The sequence below is a fragment of the Vulpes vulpes genome, unplaced genomic scaffold (genome assembly GCF_048418805.1).
Source record: "Vulpes vulpes isolate BD-2025 unplaced genomic scaffold, VulVul3 u000000805, whole genome shotgun sequence".
Lineage (NCBI taxonomy): Eukaryota > Metazoa > Chordata > Mammalia > Carnivora > Canidae > Vulpes > Vulpes vulpes.
This window is the reverse complement of record NW_027325896.1, coordinates 3452-22755: the sequence shown is the minus strand read 5'-3', so window position 1 is coordinate 22755 and position 19304 is coordinate 3452. Positions and strand designations below refer to the sequence as shown.

At 36.7% G+C, this 19304-nt stretch overlaps 1 protein-coding gene across 1 annotated transcript; it reads left to right on the top strand.

Moving 5' to 3' along the window:
* Positions 1-2423: 2423 nt before the first annotated feature.
* Positions 2424-16751, top strand: LOC140597638 (ankyrin-3-like). The gene is made up of 7 exons (XM_072746450.1): positions 2424-2686; positions 2769-2858; positions 5360-5738; positions 7530-7580; positions 9444-9530; positions 15758-15841; positions 15962-16751. The coding sequence occupies exons 1-7, from the start codon at positions 2424-2426 to the stop codon at positions 16058-16060; spliced, it is 1053 nt and encodes a 350-aa protein (XP_072602551.1). The 3' UTR covers positions 16061-16751.
* Positions 16752-19304: the final 2553 nt, after the last annotated feature.

The window sequence follows — 19304 nt, the reverse complement described above, 5'->3', positions numbered from 1 at the left end:
AACTTCATTTGCTTACATTTATTGTTTGGAAAAACCCTGCCTGATATATCATATATAAAAGTCAGTGTCATTTCTAATTCAGTGAGCATAGGTGTGACTAATAACCTAGTAATTCCTTTTTTGCATTAGTTTAATTTATATAGTGATATTATAATCTTCCCTTCATTGTGTAAATTGGGGCTTTTTAAAAATCAAAGCATTAAGTAAAGTAGTATAACAAATATCTTACTATGTTTTTCAAGGTGCTTGTCTTTTTTTACAAATGGAAATTTATTCCTGTAAAGAATTTCGAGTAAAAAATAGTGATGGTATGGAGATAGAGAGAAGAGCTAGGGATATTTTTCTACTATCCTAAGTTTTGAAAAATGTGCTTTTTTCTCATTTTTAAACTGGCAAAGATGGGCTAACAAAAATCAATAACTTCTAGTTCTACATATGTTGTGTAGCAAAGTTGTCAAATTCTTAAAAGAGTATCTGCTTACTAAAGTTAAAGTCGACAGAAAATTTAAAGCTTAGCTTATTATCCACATAACATAAATACGACGGACAATAATGTTCAAAAGGGTTTCCTTTTAAGCTTATAAATACCACAGAACCTTGGGAAAAAGCTGTCTTCAAGGCTTCCTCTTATATATGAGACCATATGATGGTAGCCAGTCTCTTTTTGCACTAAAGGTAGACCACTGTTATATTAAATTCTGAATTATTGTCAAGTTATAGTTTATGGAATCTTTTTGGGGGAAAAATTAAGAAAATATCTAACAAGCAAAAGAAGGAAGGAAGGGAAGAAGGAAGGAAGGAGTGAGCAAGATAACCAGAAAATAATGGAAATAGTCAATAGAATTGAAAGCTTGATTTATTTTTCACATTTTAAAATCAGAATATCATTAAATAAATTCACAAGAACTTTTCGTGGCTACATCTTAATACTTTACATTTCTTATCTTAAAAATTCATAGAGAAATTTAGGAATGTGTATATGAAGTAAATTTCACTTGTGCACATTATAAACCTCAGCTATTCTCAGTCAACCTTTCAACAAGATTCTGGTTTATAGGTGACTCTACTTACCTATAGCAATTTTAATTTACAACGAAAGCTAAGTTGGTTTTTGTCATGGACTGATGGGAAAATTAGGCTTTAGTTTTGTAGACCAATAATTCAGAAAATGTGCTTGGCTGCCTTTTTTTCCTGTCTCTCCTCTTCGTTGAACTTTTATGAAACCTCCTTTCCTCACCATGACCAGACCATTGTTGACTTCTCTCTCTGCTGAAGGAGAAAAATGTTCCCTTGGTCCACACAGCAAGAAGGTTAAACCCAGGGCATTGTTCCCTCCTTCCCCTCTGAGTAGGCTGGTAAATAAACCTCCGTGTTTCACAGCATTGTCGTGAATATTCAGAGAGCTCTTTGCAAATGGCTTTCTTCCTGTCTCTGTTGTGTATCATTCCTTCTTTCTCCTTATTTGATTTGTGGTTCTGAGTGGACCCCTATCACCAGGTCACTAAGACCTCCATATACACCACAACCCTCTCATCGCTGTCACGTTATGACACCTGAAAACTTTCCCTGAGTCTTTTCTACTTTACCTGCTTTTCAGATCCTATCTTTAACATCTTTTTTAGATTTCTTTCCCCCAGTGCTACTGCTCTAAAATTTAATAATAATTTCCTTCCAAAGATTAAATTTATTTTCTTCACTGTAATTTCATGTGAGAAAAAGTAACAATTAGAATTGGAAAGCTCTTCAAATAAGTTATAAGTGACTTAATTATAAAAATTGGTTTCTTGTGGCTTGCTGTATGCAGTCCACCACAATACAGATTTTGCATGCTAAAGTAGAAAGATAATAAATTTGGCTGTGGAATAAGTGTATCTTGTATAACGACAGCTAACGTTGTATTGGATTGAATTCGTCTGTATATTTAAGTTACTGTATTAAAATTATCAAAATTGATAGAAATCATTTATATCTTAATCAGTATTCTGTTTTATTATAGTTTGCACTAGTCTTTTATTTCACTGTATTTACATTTAATTGAACTAAACCAATAAATATATGAACATTATTCTGTAACTCATCATACATTTTCATACCTGCTATAATTTAATTCATTCCATGTGGTTTATTTTTTTTTTTATGTACTCTAATTCATTCCAGTCAGTCCGAATGTACTGTCTTCCATAGGTTATCCTTCCTTCAAGTGGAACTGGAAACTCCCACAGGGTTGCACTACACACACCCACCCCTTGCCAGCAAGATGATTATTTTAGCGATATCTCTAGCATAGAGTCTCCCCTTAGAACCCCCAGTAGACTGAGTGATGGCTAGTGCCTTCCCAGGGGAACGTAGAGCATTCAGCAGATGGACCTCCAGTTGTAACTGCAGAAGACACTTCCTTAGAAGACAGCAAACTCGAAGACTCAATGCCTTTAACAGAAATGCCTGACGCAGTGGATGTAGATGAGAGCCAGTTGGAGAATGTGTGTCTGAGTGAGTATCCTCAATACCTCGGAAGTATGGCTGGGGTCCCAAAGGATGTTAAACCAGCAGAGCCATTGAAACAGACTAGGAAAGTAGGAGTAAGCTCTGAGCAGCAAGAGAAAGGAAAATCTGGTCCTGATGAGGAGATGACGGAAGAAAAACTCAAATCTCTATTTGAGGACGTTCAGCTTGAAGAAGGAGTAGAGTCTGAGGAGATGACAGAAGAAAAAGTACAGCTATTCTTAAACGTGTTCAGCAAGCAGAACTGGAAATGTCTTCACTTTCAGGTGGCAGAACGAGACATCAAGTGGAAACCTAGAGTCCCCTGCTCAGGCTCGAAGAATAAATGGTGGGTTACTAGAACGGCTGGATGACAGGTATGGCTCCGTTTCAGAAAAAAAAAAAAAAGTGAAACACAGGTTACATGTTGCTTTAAATACCTGCTTTTTAGCAATTACTCTTTTTCTAAATCACCATTCCAGCTTGGGGATAATACCTGCCTTAAAGGTTGGTACATTGCCTGCTAATCTGGAGGAGAGAAGGTTACATGAAACTCAAATCCAATTCTTAAAACTACTGACAGCGGGCTGGGGGGCGGGGGCAGAGGCAGGGGAACCTGGGTGGTTCAGTCAGTTAAGTTCAGCTCAAGTCTTGACATCATGACTGTGAGTTCAAGCCCTGTGTTGGGCTCCACATTGGGTGTGAGGCCTACTTCAAAACAAACCAAAACAACTGCCGGTAGCCTGAAGTAAAATGCAAACAGTTTTATGTGCAGGCCAGAGATGTATATGTTTACTTTGGAAGGCTGCTCTTTCTAGCTTATTACTTGTATTATTCTTTTCACAAAGCCAGTAAGTAATGTGCTTTCAACATAATGTAATACATAAAACTCCACGCCTTTTAGAAATATGAGCATTTCTATTATTTTCTGACTTCAAGCATAATATGCTTATTATGCAAAAACTTTAAAACACAGATTTAAAGTCAAAACCCCATCATCTGGCAATAACCACCACTAAAATTTCAGTGGATTTCTTTTACATGATGTTTTTCTAAATGTCTTTATGTAGAAAATGCAGAGAAGCAGAGTCATCAGACCTCCTTCCATACTAAGAAAATACTTAACATTGTATATCCTTTCTTCCTACATGAACACTTTATGTAATGTGCAACGTTGCATAATGTAATTCCTCACCACAAATAATATTGCCATGATGGAAATTTGATGAAAACCAAAATAATTCTATAATCATGAATCTGGTTCTTTTTTACACTGGACTTACTCTAGGAAAGTGAGAACCTAGCATCCTTCAGACATTAGTTCAAATCCCACCAGTATTAGCTTTGCACTCTGTGACTTTGGATGAATTTCTAAGCTCTAAAAATGTCACTCTAATCAGCTTTAAAAATCAGAGTACTACTACTTTCCTCAAACAGGTTTACAGATTGAAAAAGAAAGCCTATACAATGACTACCAAATGACTGGTACAAATAGTCTCTCAGTAATAGCTGGCATTATTTTTATTTATGCATATATCAAACTGAAATATATTTTATTTCTGTGGCAACTGGTGATAACCTCAGGTTTTTTTGCATGCAACTTAAGTTTCTTCCATAACCATATTTAATATTTTCATATTGTAGATAAGCTGCTTGCTCAATAAAAAATCCCAAAGAGGGAATTTATAACATTTTGCAAAAAGGACTCTACAAAATTCCTTTTGAAGAATGATAAGACCAAAGAATTCTGTGTTCAGCCTGTCAAACAGGCTGTTGCAAAAACAACAAATATTTTCTATTTTGTTCTGTTGTCTATTGTACTAATTTTGATGTTTGGGTTCTAATACAGTCACATAGTCTATAGTTGCATAGTGGGAAATAGATACATTTAGGTCATGGCATCATCACAGTGTGCCATTTGTTCCGACACATATGGAATAGGGTGTGCTGTTGATGGGGACTTTTTATGTACAATCAGAATTTGATGTATAAGAATAAACACATACTCACAGACATACATACATGATATATATATATGTATACATATAAACACATATATCATATAGAACCTTGTGCCAGTTATTGCCTTCGGAATTCTACAGGTAATAAGCAAAGACACTAAAAACAATGCACAAGCTAGAAAATAAAAGTCTATACTGATACCAGTAAAAATCAGAAATCAATTTAAAAGAAAGTGTTGGAAGAGAGAGATTGTTAACAGTTACTTGAAAATGGTCCTCCCAGGACATAGACGCAATGGGTGAGCACTAACACCCACTCAGCAGAAGTCAGCAGGGGTCAGCAGTGGGGAAAGATGAAACTTTAGGGTGTTTCGGTTGCAAAATCAGGGTGGCAGGATTCACAACTGGAAACCCATCCAAAGAGTGGAATGTCGGGTTTTGGGGGATGCCAGAGCTCTCATCACAGGGATGCATTTTTTTCTCTGCCAGCAGTTTTTTCACTGGCAATGTTAAAGCCTTTTGCAACATCCCCCTCTTTTTTTTAGATTGGTGGGTCTAGAACTCCGCGTATGTCCATGAACCTCTCAGGATGACTTTTTAAAATCTCGAATCCAAGTTGCTATAGCAGTGCAATTAAACAAAATTAAATAAAATATACAAAACAAAATTAGAAACAGGGACAGCATAGCTAGGCAGTTTGGGAATTGGAATGTGAGGGAAGCCTGAAGCCTTGGGTAGCACCTCCTCACCCCCAAAACCAAACCTATGATAGCCCCTCACACATCGTATTTTTCATACCTTTCTATTTCATGCCTTCAAAATTGATTCAAAACATGGTTGTTAAAAATTTAGAGCTTCTGAAGCCCATTTTTAGCCATATATTACCATTGTAAATTTCCACATTTTATCTTTTGCAGCCCTGATCAGTGTCGAGATTCTATTACCTCATATCTTAAAGGAGAACCTGGAAAATTTGAAGCAAACGGAAGCCATCCAGAAGTCACTCCAGAAACAAAGACAAAATCCTACTTTCCAGAATCCCAAAATGATGTAGGGAAACAGAGTGCTAAGGAAACTCTGAAACCAAAAATACATGCATTTGGTCGTGTGGAAGAACCAGCATCATCATTAGCAGTCTATCAGAAAGCTCTAGAAGAAACCAGCAAGTTCGTAATAGAAGAGCCTAAACCCTGTGTGCCTGTCAGTATGAAAAAGATGAGTAGGACTCCTCCTGCAGATGGCAAACCAAGGCTTAACCTTCATGAAGAAGAGGGGTCCAGTGGGTCTGAGCAAAAGGTATGCACTCCAGTTACCTGATACACTTGTCGTTTCAACCAAGAGTACTGATGCTTCACTTCCTTTGATTAATCTTGTTAACACTGGGCCCAAGGCTCTTTACTGTTTCCAGATTATCAGTGCCAACACTAATAGTGGGGGTGAAGAAAGGATTAGGTAAAACACATGCTATTTGATCATATTTTCATTCACTGAGTAGGAAAAAGGAATAAGCATCTCTTCAGCCATTTTTCAGGGGAAAAAAAAAGAACCAAAGAGGTGTTCTTGTCCAGATGCTTAAGATCCAGTGTTAATTTTGTCTAGGATTTGGGTTTTCTAACTCCCAACCCAGTCTTCCTTCTTATGGAAATAGGATAATTATTCTGACCTTTTCTAGGTCTTCTGCATAATTTAAAGCGTTTATAGCATGTGACCCATCTAAGATTTCTGCCCTATAAGATCTGTTGCCTGAAAGTGTGTTTTAAAACTTAAAGAAACCCAATGCCCAAGCCTGAAATGAGGTGGGTATGTTATTACTGTTGGTTGACAACATTTAGAAATTTGAAGTGAGGGGTATCATTTTAATAATTTTTATATCTAAGTTAATAATTATCTGAATATTTGCTCTTAATCATTTTAAAACTTTACTATCATAGAATTATTTGCTTGGACTTTGTACTTAAAACATGTTTTTGTGGTACCATCTAATAGACTTTTCCCCCTTCTTTGAGGTTTACTGCTTTTAGCTATTAAAAAATTTGGAACTGAAATTATAACTCATAATTGGATACAAGAAAATAGAAGTTCCATTTCCTGCAGCTTTTTACTGCTTTTTGCTCTCTCAGTTATGTATTTTCCTGGACCATGCAGTAAGCATAGATTCTGAGATGTGGACATTTTTAGAATAGTAGCACTTAGAGTTTTCCCTAAAACATCCAGTGTGCTTCAGATCTACTGCAGTGCTTGGGATAGAAAAAAATACAAGTCTTTTGAAAAATAGTGAGTCCATGATTAAGTTGTGGTTTACAAAAACTTTAATAGTAAACTCTCAGTCACTCAAGACCTAATGATCAGCTTATCAACTCATCATATCCTTTCCTTTTCCCTTCTACAGGCTATCTTTTGACCATTTTCCTGTGTGTTAGGAGGGAAAGTGAGAGGAAGTAAATTTTTCAGGCCTTCCTTTCACTCCCCAACAAATGGGTTTTGAATGTCGATTTCTTCTGGTTAATTCCTAGTATATTTAAGCAGTATGACCTTCGATGTTCCCTTTTAAAATGAGTCCACAAAATACTGAAGGAAGCAGTAACATAGTGATGGCTTAACTATGAAAGTTTATTCTGTAAAAGCCTTTTAAAAATCCGTAGAGAAGTTCTGAAATTAAATGACCATCTGAATATAAATAGGCACTTGTGTGTGTGTGTATATAGGTGCAGACACATTGGCCACTGGGGAACCAGGGAGAAGGCAAAAGAAGGTTTGAAATGAAAGTTTTAACCCTGAATGGAGACTCAGCTGAGTTCATCAGTACTAGGACATAATCACTATTAGAAAATGTTTTCAAATGCCTTACGAGATTATGCTTTTGGTATTGGTTACTGGTCCTCCTCTACTGCCTAAAGTTTTCATGAGCATCAAAGTTCTTAATGGAGTTAAAGTTCCTGAGAGCTATGAACCTGACCTCTCAAGAAATCCAAAAATCTTTAGGATGTGTCTTTTGTAGCGAGACCATAGGACAGGAGTAGCAACCAACTAGGTCATCTGATGTATGAGCTCAAAAAACAGCCCCCTTTTTGTTCCCTAAAAAATCAGGTCAAAAGTCCGGGTACGGCTCTTACAAGGATGACTGCCTGCTGTTACAAGGTAAACTTCTGCTATCTTCCACCTCTTTCCTTGCAGTGACCCATGGCAAGAAGCACTGAAAAAAAAAAAAAAATCCCTTTTGGTCTCCTCGTTACCCTCTTTGTCAATTCTAGAAAATTCTCTAACAGGAATCCTAATCGAGATTCTACTACCACCTTCTCTCTACCCTTCACCTTCGGATTAGCAGAGACTTGAGGCAGAAAGTGGCAACTAAACCATTGGCCAAATGCCCACTTCTTCTTTATATAAGGGACTAATCTCAGATGATTCTTGATAGGATTATAACTAACTTCTTGGTCTGATAGTGTTTGCATTAACATATGTTACCCAAGTGAAAACCTTTCCCCAGTTTATGAATCTGTGTATGAATAATTCAGATTGAATTTTCTCTTTTGCCTCACCTATTGATCCCTGAATGCTGATTGGCATTTCTTTTTTTTTTCACAGTATGAATTCCTCTTACTTTTTCTGACTTTTTGAGCTACTTCAGTGCCTCCTTTCACAATACTGGCATCATTGTATGTTTTCTGAATTACAGCCTTTTCTAAAGCATTTTAAAATTAATAGGGAACTTAGCAGCCAATATCTTTGCAAGGAACAAGACACTTGAAAACTCTTTCCTTTTGACACCATATTATTCAGCAGGGCACTTTGTTCAGACAAAACTTCTTACACAGTTAAGGTAGATATTACTATAATATTTAAATGTATTTGTTCAGTGTACCTTGGGTGAAAAATGTCCTACATTATTATCTATTTAACAGACATTTCAAAAATCACTTTAGCTAACACTTGTACCTCCTGTAACAATTTGATCTCCCCTCCTATTTTTACCAACACTTCCACTTATTTTGCCAATGAATAGTAACTGTAGTTTCTAGAATATATCAGATTTGGGGCAACTAGCAAATTTAGAATAAAATACCAGAATAATTTTCAGAATTCCCCCATTAAAATTGAGAGATAAAATCATTTAGTAAGTAGTCTTCATCATGGCACTTAAGTAAAACTGGAGATATTGAACTATGTGGTAGTTTCTCCTTTTCTCATCCTTATTGCCTAAAAATTAATATTTTGTGTGATTCCTGTATTCTTGTCTATACCATATTCTTGTCTGTCAGATGTTTTTTCTGTCCTAATTTCATATCAGTTCTTTAAAATAAGACTAAGCTTTCACATGTCTTACATTATTCCTTCATTAATTTGCATAAACTCTTACTGAGCACCAATTGTGTGTTAGGTGCCAATTATGCTGCTAAAAATCTCCTGATGTAAATATATGCAGCAAACTCTACTGAGGTAAATTTTTTACTTTTTTCTAAAGTTCAAAGTAGGTTTGGTAAAGTTGTCAAATTGGACCAAAGTTTCCTAAAAATCAGAAATACTATGCCTCTTTCTGTAGATCAAGTGAGGCATGGCCTAAACTCTAAGGTTATGCATTCAGATCACATGGATGGAGATTAAAAACAAGTTTTAAATGAATATCTTCATTTAAAGTGTTTCTTCAAACAACTAGTAGCGAGTAGTTTCAGATGCCAAAATGTCTCTTATAATTACTTTGATTTATTATTTAATTACATTGATCTTTACCACATATATGCATATAAAGATCAATGTAATTAAGTACATGTATTAATACACACACATATATACATACATATACAGACTAATTTCATTTAGAATCCTGCTCAGAATTTCCTTCCACTTCAATTTTTTTTTTTAAGATTCTCACAAATACATATTATGACTTTCCTTAGCAGGGAAAATCAGCAAGTGAAAGTAATTCTTTTTTGATTTCCCTTCTCAGAATGTCTTTTATTTTAAATGTGATGGTAAAATTATACTAAAAAATGCATTTATCAGGACTTGAAAGACAGTGAGAGTGATTCAAGCTCAGAGGAAGAACGGAGAGTCACTACCCGAGTTATTCGCCGGCGTTTGATTATAAAGGTATCCTGTCGCTGGATCGCGATGGGGCATTGCTGTGTCAGAAAGTCCTTCCCTGTGGTCTTGAAAATTCAGCATGCTTGACAGCTAGGCGGCTCTATGTTTTTTTTTGTTGTTGTTTTTTTAGTACATTTGAAAGCTTGTAAGAGCAACCACAAGAGGAGAAGGTCATGTTGCATGTAGTGAGTAGTCTGTCAAGGCCTGTGTTTGACATGTGGCAGCTGTAATTTTGTCTGAGAATTCTTGGCATTTGTATCCTGCTTTCTCTGAAGAAGTATCCTGTGTGAACTAAGATTTGTATCTTGGTGAGAGAATTGTTCCTATCAAATGAAATGTTCAGTTGAAACCTCAGAGGCCACAGTGAGGTATAAGGTCAAATGGAGAAGGACAATGAAATAATGAAAAGCCTTACTCCTCCATCTCAAATACTTACTGCCTGAACAGATCTTGAGTAAAAGCCAGTTCTTTATTACCAATCAGTGGCTGAGAATTTGGAGTTATAGCCTGGCATGGATGTATGTGACATAAACAAAATCAGGCAAAATCCTCTGAAAAAGGCTTTTTACTTGACTAGCATACAGAAAATTAGGCTTTTTAAGTATAGGAAGCAGTTTTTACTGGAAATGAAAAATATTATTCGCCCCTGTTGCAGCACAGTTGAACACTATGAATAAACCTTCATTTCCCCCACAAAGGCCTTTTGAAGCACTGACTTTATGTCTGGTGAGGTCCAGCAGAACGCTTCCCACAGTCTGCTGCTTGTCTTCATTGCTCTACTCTGTCTTTAGAGAGAGATTTCTTGATGTTACAATAATTGACTGCAGAAACTAGGAAGCCATTTTCAACACACGGTCCTTTGAATGTGATCCAAATAACTTGAGGCTCCTTGGTTGACAGCTCTGGAGAGAAAGAAAGAAAGGGAAATATCTACTGAAAACCATTTATCAAATTTATCATCCCTTTCCAATGTGTCAGGAGACCCACTGGAGAGTAGAGAAGTTGGCTTAGGTCTCTAAAACTTTTTAATCTTGCTGCTTGTACTTTTCACATAGATCAGATGAAAGAAGAGAAGAAAATCTGCCAAATCTGCCCTAGTATAGATTCTCCAAGACTCTGGAAGCATTAGAGAAGAAAGCCAGTCCTTGTCTAAATCGTAAACTATCCCCAAATCAATCTTGAACTCAATAGACAGCTATCAAAAAAAAAAAAAAAAAGAATCACTTCTTTGACAATTCCATATAGGCAAGCCAGATTACTTACTGGTATCCAGCATATTTGCAAGTATTCCTTCTGCTTATAAAATCCTCATAATCAGTCACTTCCCACACATTCCTTGGGATTAGGGGAAGGAAATACTTAATACAGGTTTTCTGAAGGAGTTAAAGATATACTCCTTGCTCAGGCAGGCTTTGCCCTTTCCAGAATCAATGTCTTCACAAAATGATATTTTAAAGTGAAACATCCAGAAAAAGCACACCAGACATATTGTCTTGTAACTTGCTTTTTATGCTTAACATACGACATACTGATGTTGCATCCAAATCCACCTCACTCCTTATAAAAGCTGCTCATTATATAAGTTGACTCTCCTCTATATAGGGCAGAAGAAAATAAACAATCCTGCCAAAAATTGAGAGGAAGTCGATAAAGAAGTTTTACTCTGAAGAATAAAAACACAAACCCCATCAAATCAATGAGGGTTATTTCTCTTGGTTTTCTAGAATTCTAGACATGCATTAGCAAGTTAGCTTTTAAGTAATTTTGTCAGAATGTGTTATTTATATATTTGAACTTAATATATAATTATGTGTAATATATGAAAAAATTTTAAAGATTTTATTTATTCATTCATGAGATACACACAGAGAGAGAGAGAGGCAGAGACACAGGCAGAGGGAGAAGCAGGCTCCACGCAGGAAGCCTGACACGGGACTCGATCCCGTGTCTCCAGGATCACGCCCTGGGCTGAAGGTGGCGCTAAACCGCTGAGCCATCCAGGCTGGCCCCAGAGCATGGTTTTTATAAGTAGAGAGAGCATTGTATAAACAATAGAATCACTCAAACAAAGAAAGCTAGAAAAAGTAGCTATAATTATAATTGAAAGCTATAAGTATAATAAAAATCATTATAAATTACATATATAAGAATCTTTCTGGTTACTCTCTTTCTGTTCAGAAAGGATCCTGACCTCTAGCTATCCAGTGCACTGCCTTCTACCTGCTTTTCCCTCAATGCTAAGTTCTTTCTCTCCTAGAACAAATTATAAAGGAATAACTTTGCCTAGACCAAATAAGGCACTTGGCCATTCAACATTTCCAGTGGCAGGGAGCAGGGCAGCCATGAGCTGTCTCTCCTGGAAATTATCTGCTGGGACTGGAATGCTGAGAATTTGGCCTTCCTCATGGAAGCTGTCCAGCCTTGGGTGGACCAGATATTTACACTGTTTGCCATACTAATCCCTCTAGAGCTTAGGATCTCAGAGCTGAAAGCTATTTTGGGGTGGTTCTGTCCCTTGCAGAGGGAGCTTGGTTGCACAGTGTCCGTGCCGATAAGAGGTGTACTCAGGGCTTCTCAACTGCAAGTCTAGGCTAATCTGTCTTATTCGCCATTCAGTGTTGTACAACTGATGGAGTGAAAGTATTTTATGATTTTCCTCATCAATTTCCTATGCAAGTTCATCCATTGTTTATGAAGTTAATTTTCTTATTTTTGTTTTTTTTACATTTACTATTTTCAAGTCCCTAAAGAATGAGTCAAGTGAACAAACTCTTCTTTCTACTTGTGTGGGGATTTTTAGATTTTATAAGCACATCCATTTATTTCTATATAATTTGATAATATTACTGTGATTTCAATGCTTAGAAGCAGCTTAAGTAAATTAACCAGTCCTACGAGCTTGTTTAGAGTATTTGTTTAGCAAAGTCAGTGATTAAAAGGTAAAAACTTACGCTCACACCGCAAGCTATTATAAAGTTTGGTAAGGTCCAAATAACTGAATTTTTATTTATAATTCAACTGTATTTTTATTTCTACTTTTGAACTTTTTTACTGACTTAGGAATTATGAGTTTACATATGTTTTCCCCCAAATCAAGCAATGAAAAGTATATAAAGTTTGATCTACTCATTCCATTTCCCTGAGGTAACCACTGCTCATGAGTTTCAAATTAATTATGTACATAATATTTTTATGTAAATATATTGAAATGTATATAAAATGTACATATACATTATGTATACGTATATACACATTCCCAATACATAAAATGTACATGTACGTTAAGTACATGCTTACACACATTCCCAGCAAATAGGTTTCTCAGAATATAAAAATGGGTTATGCTATCACATACTGCTTAGTAACTTGCTAAGTTATATATGTCCCAAATGTGATATCCATTCCGTTTGGGGAGAAAGTTTAAGTCAAAGCAAATTGGTACATCATACTGTTATTCCTTCCTTTTATTCAAGGACAGAGGAATAAAAATTACGAAATGCAATGCTTACAGCAGAGGTTCAAAGGGAAAAAACAGCCTCTGTGCATTAAGGTGGCCACCAGGGATGATACTGCGACACCATATGTGCTGTAATTTTCCTTTGAAATAGGAAAGAAAAAAGTAGGGGGAAGTGTTGCCAAAAATAATGCCATCAACAAGACCTGGGGGAAAGTTTTGCTTAGTTGGAAGTACAAACTGTTTTCTAGAACTTTAGGAACTAATTAGAGATTATTCTCTGTCATTAAAGGAAGGCTCTAAAAAGACCTCTCCTTGGTAATACTTGGTCTCTTAATATATTTGACAGAATTAGAGATGGATGATTTTTTAAAAAACATGTTTCCCTACTCCTTACTGTCTTTCTTCTCTACAACTCCTAACTAATCCACTCCCCCAGTTGAGTGAGTTTCCACATCACCACACAACTTACTTTGGCCTTATTAAAGCACAAATGGATTATACTTAATGGACACTTAAGATTAAGAGAGGTATCCTTAGCTATACATAAACAGTATGAATTTTCAGTAGGAAACATGAAAATACCCATATGCCAGGGTAGATCTCAACAACTTATATCTTGTTATTTATAGATAGAGCTTTGCTTTTTTCCTAAGGCTGTCAATATAAATCAGTATTCTTCTAACTATTCATTATGTTTATAAATATACCTCATTTTACATTCCTCTCAGTGACTGTCCAAACAGTTAACAGGCATCGCTCCCACAAGAGTCCATTCATAACTTATCCAATAGGATTCTACTTTACTGTATTTTCCTGGAATCCTCAAATTATCTAACATGCAAAGAGCTGGACATTTCCCAGTGTTAGCTCAAAAATATTTCATGACCTCTTATTGGCTTCTCTGATATCTTTATGTCTTTCCTTTTTTTTTTTTTTTTTACGTGGGCTCCACAATCAATGTGGAGCTCAACACAGGGCTTGAACTCATGACCATGAGATTAAGAGCTGAGATCAAGAGATCAAGACTTGGATGCTTAACTGACTGGGCCAGCAGGCACCCCTGAGCCTTTACTTTTAAAATGAAATGAAACTTATGTTCTTTTTTTCCTAACCACAGGAAATATAAATAACATCCTATAAAAACGTGTTGCAAATTTTAGTGCATTTAAGCATGAGACTGCGATATTTTTCCAATCCCCTTCTTTAACTATGGCAATTGATCATAAGCAAGTTCCAAAGGGAGCTAAACATGAGCAGCAAGAAACATCTTATCTTTCTATACCACAATGAGGAAAATGAGTCCATGTCTTACCCAGTCATAACCTATGAGCCCACAATCTATAAAAATACAAAGTCACGTTGTAAAAAGAAAAGAATGAAAACAATTTTGTTAGCAAAACAAGATAATGTTTTAGTCTTTATCATTTTACACCAGCACTGCCTTTCTTCTAGCTGTGACATAAAGCAATCCTAGAACTTTCTTACCATGAGCTGGCACTGACAAAATTATCAGAACTACTACCTTTTTCAGACCAACAACACTGAAGGAGTTAGAATCCTGCCTCTCCCAGAAATGTCGCTGTTGTCTTTGTGATCTGCCATTTTTCCTAAAACAAGCACAGGTGAATAACAACTGCAGTCCACTGTTCCATAGCAATATCCAGGCCACCTTTCCAATAAGAAGTCTGGCTAGGGGGTCATGAAGTCTCTACGGTAGGTCTGTTTCCCCAAACTGTGCGTGGCACTAAATGAAAGTGGAATATCAGAGAAGAAGGGACTATATTGCAAAAACAATCCTAGTTTTGCCTAGTTTTGCCTAGTCCTAGTTTTGCACTCTGAGTGGTTTTTCTTAGACAATCATGGAGCCAATAGGCAGATACTAAGGAGCCATCCAAATCTACCAAGCTGGAAAATAAGAGCCCACCAAGGGGAGTTAAGGCTTTATTCCATTTTTTAAAACTCACCAGAGGAAGATCTTTAACAGCTTCCTCTTTCTAAATCAGTTAACAGTCACTTTGGGAAAGATAGCATCACTTTAAATTCCTTTAATACTGATCTTTCCTTTGTCTGTAGCCATGGAGATTAGATGATCTATCATCACGTAAGACCCTTTCACTGGAAGATAGTAGCCAGAAAGTATGTGCTTCATTAGAATCATTTCTAAATGATTTCTAAATAAAATGAAATTTCATTTTAAGATCTATGAAAAGCTCTGTTTTAAGGAAAAATAAGTAAGATTTTCTGTATACCATGAACTTTGCTTATAAAAAATGTCTATGTTATCCTTTGTAATTGAATTTTTAAATGAAAAAAACTGACAAGGGCAATAAATATAATGCCCTAAGGTACCATCTTAATTTAGATTAAGCACAAGGCAACCCAAAAATTATTTGAGAGATTTCGTAGGACTAATCAAGAAACACTGCTCAAAATGAGGTGATCTAATCAGAGCTCTAATCATTGGCTTTTTTTTTTTTTTTTCAATGAATGACATTTTTTGGTTTATATATCAATGTGTAACTGTGTTATATCATTCTTCCTTCTTGGAGTTAGCTGCTAACCATCATTCTTGTACATACCTAAGGTTTAGTGCTTTGAATGTTGTTGGCTGCTAAGTAACCATCAGAGGAGTCCGCTTTTTCCCCTTGACCTGGAATAGCAAGTAGAATTTATACTTTCTTTTTCTAAAAATCCACAGAGCATGTGTGTGGTGTATGGAGTGGTGTGGCAATCTGTCCATCTAATATGTTGCTAATCTCTATGCCACATCCTTTAGGGAGAGGAAGCAAAAAGCATTCCTGGTGAATCTGTCACAGAAGAGCAATTTACTGATGAAGAAGGCAACCTCATCACCAGAAAAGTAATCATAATTGGGATTTTATGCTTCCCTTGGAATTCAGATTTTCTATGGTTTGCTGTAGTGTCACCTTTTAAAATAGAAAACAGGAAAATCTCTACTTTTCACTATTGCTTCCTACAGATCACTCGGAAAGTAATAAGACGCATTGCTATCCCACAAGAGAGAAAACATGATGACATGGTAATGGAGAGGGACTGCCAAAGAAAAAGTAGAGGATAAACGCTTGTGAACTTTCTAGAACATGCTGCTAACAGGCTGGCATCTGCAGTGTGGCAGCTTGAAGCGTGTGCTGCTTTTGACACCCTGTGCCTTTGATCAGGGTCAAAGAAAAAGACTTTTCCTCTTAACACTCTGTAACATTATATATATTTTTTCTACTATCTTCAGAGTTTTCACAGAGATAAGTTCATTTATGGAGGGAAGAATGTGCGGTTTGAGCATGTAGGGAAAAATAAAATAAAAACCCTCTATCACCACTGGCCTTCTTAGCAGTGCCCACCCCCACCACCACCTCTGCCTCTTCCTATGCTTTCCCTACAGCTTGGTACCTGCCTGGGACCAGGATGAAAGGCACCTACTTCCAGCAAATGTACAGGGTTTAAATGTTGTTAGAATGGCAAAAAGCTCAGTTCCAGATCCTACATTAACTCCCTTTTCAGTATGTTCTACTGGGAAATCTGAATCCCCTCATCTAACCTGAGGAGGATTCTCCTCTTTGGGTTTATAAGAGCCCGTTTCCAACATGCCAGTTAAGGAGCTCAACTCAGCACTGCACAGTGTAAACTCAGCACATGAGTCTCCATCTCCCAGACAAAACACCTCTGGTTGTCATTTCTTTCCTTTTCTCAGAACTTTACCCCTTTCATTTTGAAAATAGAAACTCCAATAGCCTGTGTTTACATAAGAAAAAGTGAAAAAAAATTCTCAAGATGAACTCAGGAAATTGGAAAGGCTACTGCGTTTTTGTTATAAAGCGGGTAAAAGTGGCAGATTTGTGCAGCTTTGCTCTCAGAGAAAACTTGCCCTGGTGCTCAGTGCAGAGAGGTCTCGTTTTATGGAAAGTGGATGCCAGCTTGATCTGGCGTAAGAGGAGGGCTTGGTAAATACACAAATTAAAAAAAAAAAAAAAAAGGTCCCTCAGATCAACAACATTTCCCTGGTGTTCTGTTCACGATCAGTGCTTTCCTAAGAAATTTTAGTCTCGACACAACAGACAGCCTCAAATCCTGTTGGCTTAAGAAGAATTTACTAACATTTTTTTAGAATTGGGGTTTGGGTGCCTTTGAGGGCTTTGGTGATGATTTCTTTTTAGCTGACAACAGGAAATGAACAGGCTACTCTTTGTCTTTTTATTGACCACTAAGCTTTTTAAAATTTTTATTTATTACTATTTATTTATTATTTTTATTATCACTAACCTTTTATTTCTCACTAACCTACTGAGGTCTTGTGAAGCATAGTTATGTTACTGTATTCATTCTGACAGCGCTCTCTAGCTTGCCTCCATGACGCTAGGCTGTGTGGTTCAGCCAAATAGATTTGTGTGTATTTTTGGACGTGAAGTGACAAAGTGCTTTCAACTGTGTTTCACTTACCCTAATCCAGCCTCAAGGGACCAGAATGGGAACCGCTCTACAACTAAAACTCTTTGACTATGAAATCTTAACATGTACATTCCTTTTTACAGCAGGGAGAAGGTTATAAGGTGAAGACAACGAAGAAGGAAATCCGGCATGTGGAAAAGAAGAGCCATTCATAACAGTAAACGGTTAGTCAAGGCGAGAGGTGTGCTCCTATCAGCACTTCCTGGGAAACTTCTCATTTCCCTGGATAAGTGATCCTGACTCCCTGCCCCCTTCCTCTCTTTTTCACCCAATTCCAGTGAATACCCAGTATGAAGTTGCTGGAGTCATTTTTATGTTTGAATACGCATCCATACACACACAGAAACTCAGTTCACAGTCCATAAACTTTCTCCTCACAAATTAGTCAGGAATTTCAGTGTAAATGGTGTTTGCAGAAGCAAATGTAAATAGTGATATTTGAGTCTCCTCTAAGAGCTGCGGCTCAGTGTGTACTGGGGTCACATTATACAACCTAACAGGAAAACTATCTGGCAACAAATAATTCTTACAGATGTGCTTTGAGATGTGTGTAGATCCAGCCTCTCACCATTTTAGCAGAACGGCGTCTGACCATTTAATTTCAGTTGAAATACAGTGGTTGCCAAGTTTAAATTAAGTGACTGAGGCCCCTATGTACCTTTTGGCGTATCTTATATAAACCAAAGCAAATGGAATAGGAGGTTAAGGGACTACTAATTCTTTAAGTTAAATGTTTGGTGAGCTTTGTGTAATTCTTTCTGAACTTTTCTTCCTAGATGAGACGATTTTCCTTAATGTTCTTTTCTAAATTTTACATTGTCCTATTATTTTCTGCATGGCTATAATTATGGAAGGTCACTTGGGGTGAAAAGGCAGATGGAACTTTGAAAAGAAATTTGAAAAGCGCTCCCTAAGTCTGTGAGGTGAAGCCTCATGATTCCTTGAGGGCTGCATACAAGCAATTGTCTTAACCCTACTGGTCCAAATGACAAAGTGCAAATAGATTCCAGTTTTCACTTGCATAGATCTTCTGTTCCCCATTACCAGAATCCTGGTAGTGGAGTGTGGAGGTGAGGAACCAAAAAATCTAGTCTTGTTGCCCTGAATTTTATATGAGGTACCTAAGACCCAGATTAAAAAAAAAGGAGTTTAAGTTTTTTTATTTTAATTCCAGTTAGTTAGCATATAGTGTAATATTAGTTTCAGGGGTACAATATAGTGATTCAAAAGTTCCACACTTGGTGTTCATCATGTCAAGTGTGCTCCCCCATCCCTCACCCACTTCCTCTCTAGTAACCATCAGTTTGCTCACTATAGTTTAGAGTCTGTTTCTTGGTTTGCTCTCTCTTCCTTTTTTTTTTTTCCATTTGCTCATTTATTTTGTTTCTTAGATTCCACATATGAGTCAAATCATACAGTATCTGTCTTTCCTCTGACTTATTTTGCTTCGCATAATATGCTTTAGCTCCACCCATGTCATTGCAGATGACGAGATTTCGTTCTCCTTTATGGCTGAGTAATATTCTGTTCTGTATATATAACATCTTTTTTTTTCTCCCCCTCAGGTCTAGGATTAGAGTCAGGGTGTGTGCCTTACCTCAAGCACAGATAAATCCCTAATCTCTCCCTCTCAAAAAAACTTACCATGTATTTACTCACTCCAAGATTTAGTTCACTTCCTTTCATGAGGCTTTCTGCATAGGAACTGAGAAACTCTTCATAAAGGACATTAGTATGGTACTTGTCCTCACTGAGCTTATGTGGTGGAGATTTCATGTTACCCAGTCCTAACTGATCACATCAGTATTTCCTGGCACTGAGACAACTACCAGGAACTGCAGAACATTCTGGAAATAATA

What these genes read in the sequence shown, in the direction of transcription:
- LOC140597638 (XM_072746450.1), top strand. Translation starts at nt 2,424, where the DNA reads ATGCCTTTAACAGAAATGCCTGACGCAGTGGATGTAGATGAGAGCCAG. An exon ending in CAGCTTGAAGAAGGAGTAGA is followed by an intron (nt 2,687 to 2,768) that starts GTCTGAGGAGAT and finishes CTTCACTTTCAG; the next exon opens with GTGGCAGAACGAGACATCAA. An exon ending in CTAGAACGGCTGGATGACAG is followed by an intron (nt 2,859 to 5,359) that starts GTATGGCTCCGT and finishes TATCTTTTGCAG; the next exon opens with CCCTGATCAGTGTCGAGATT.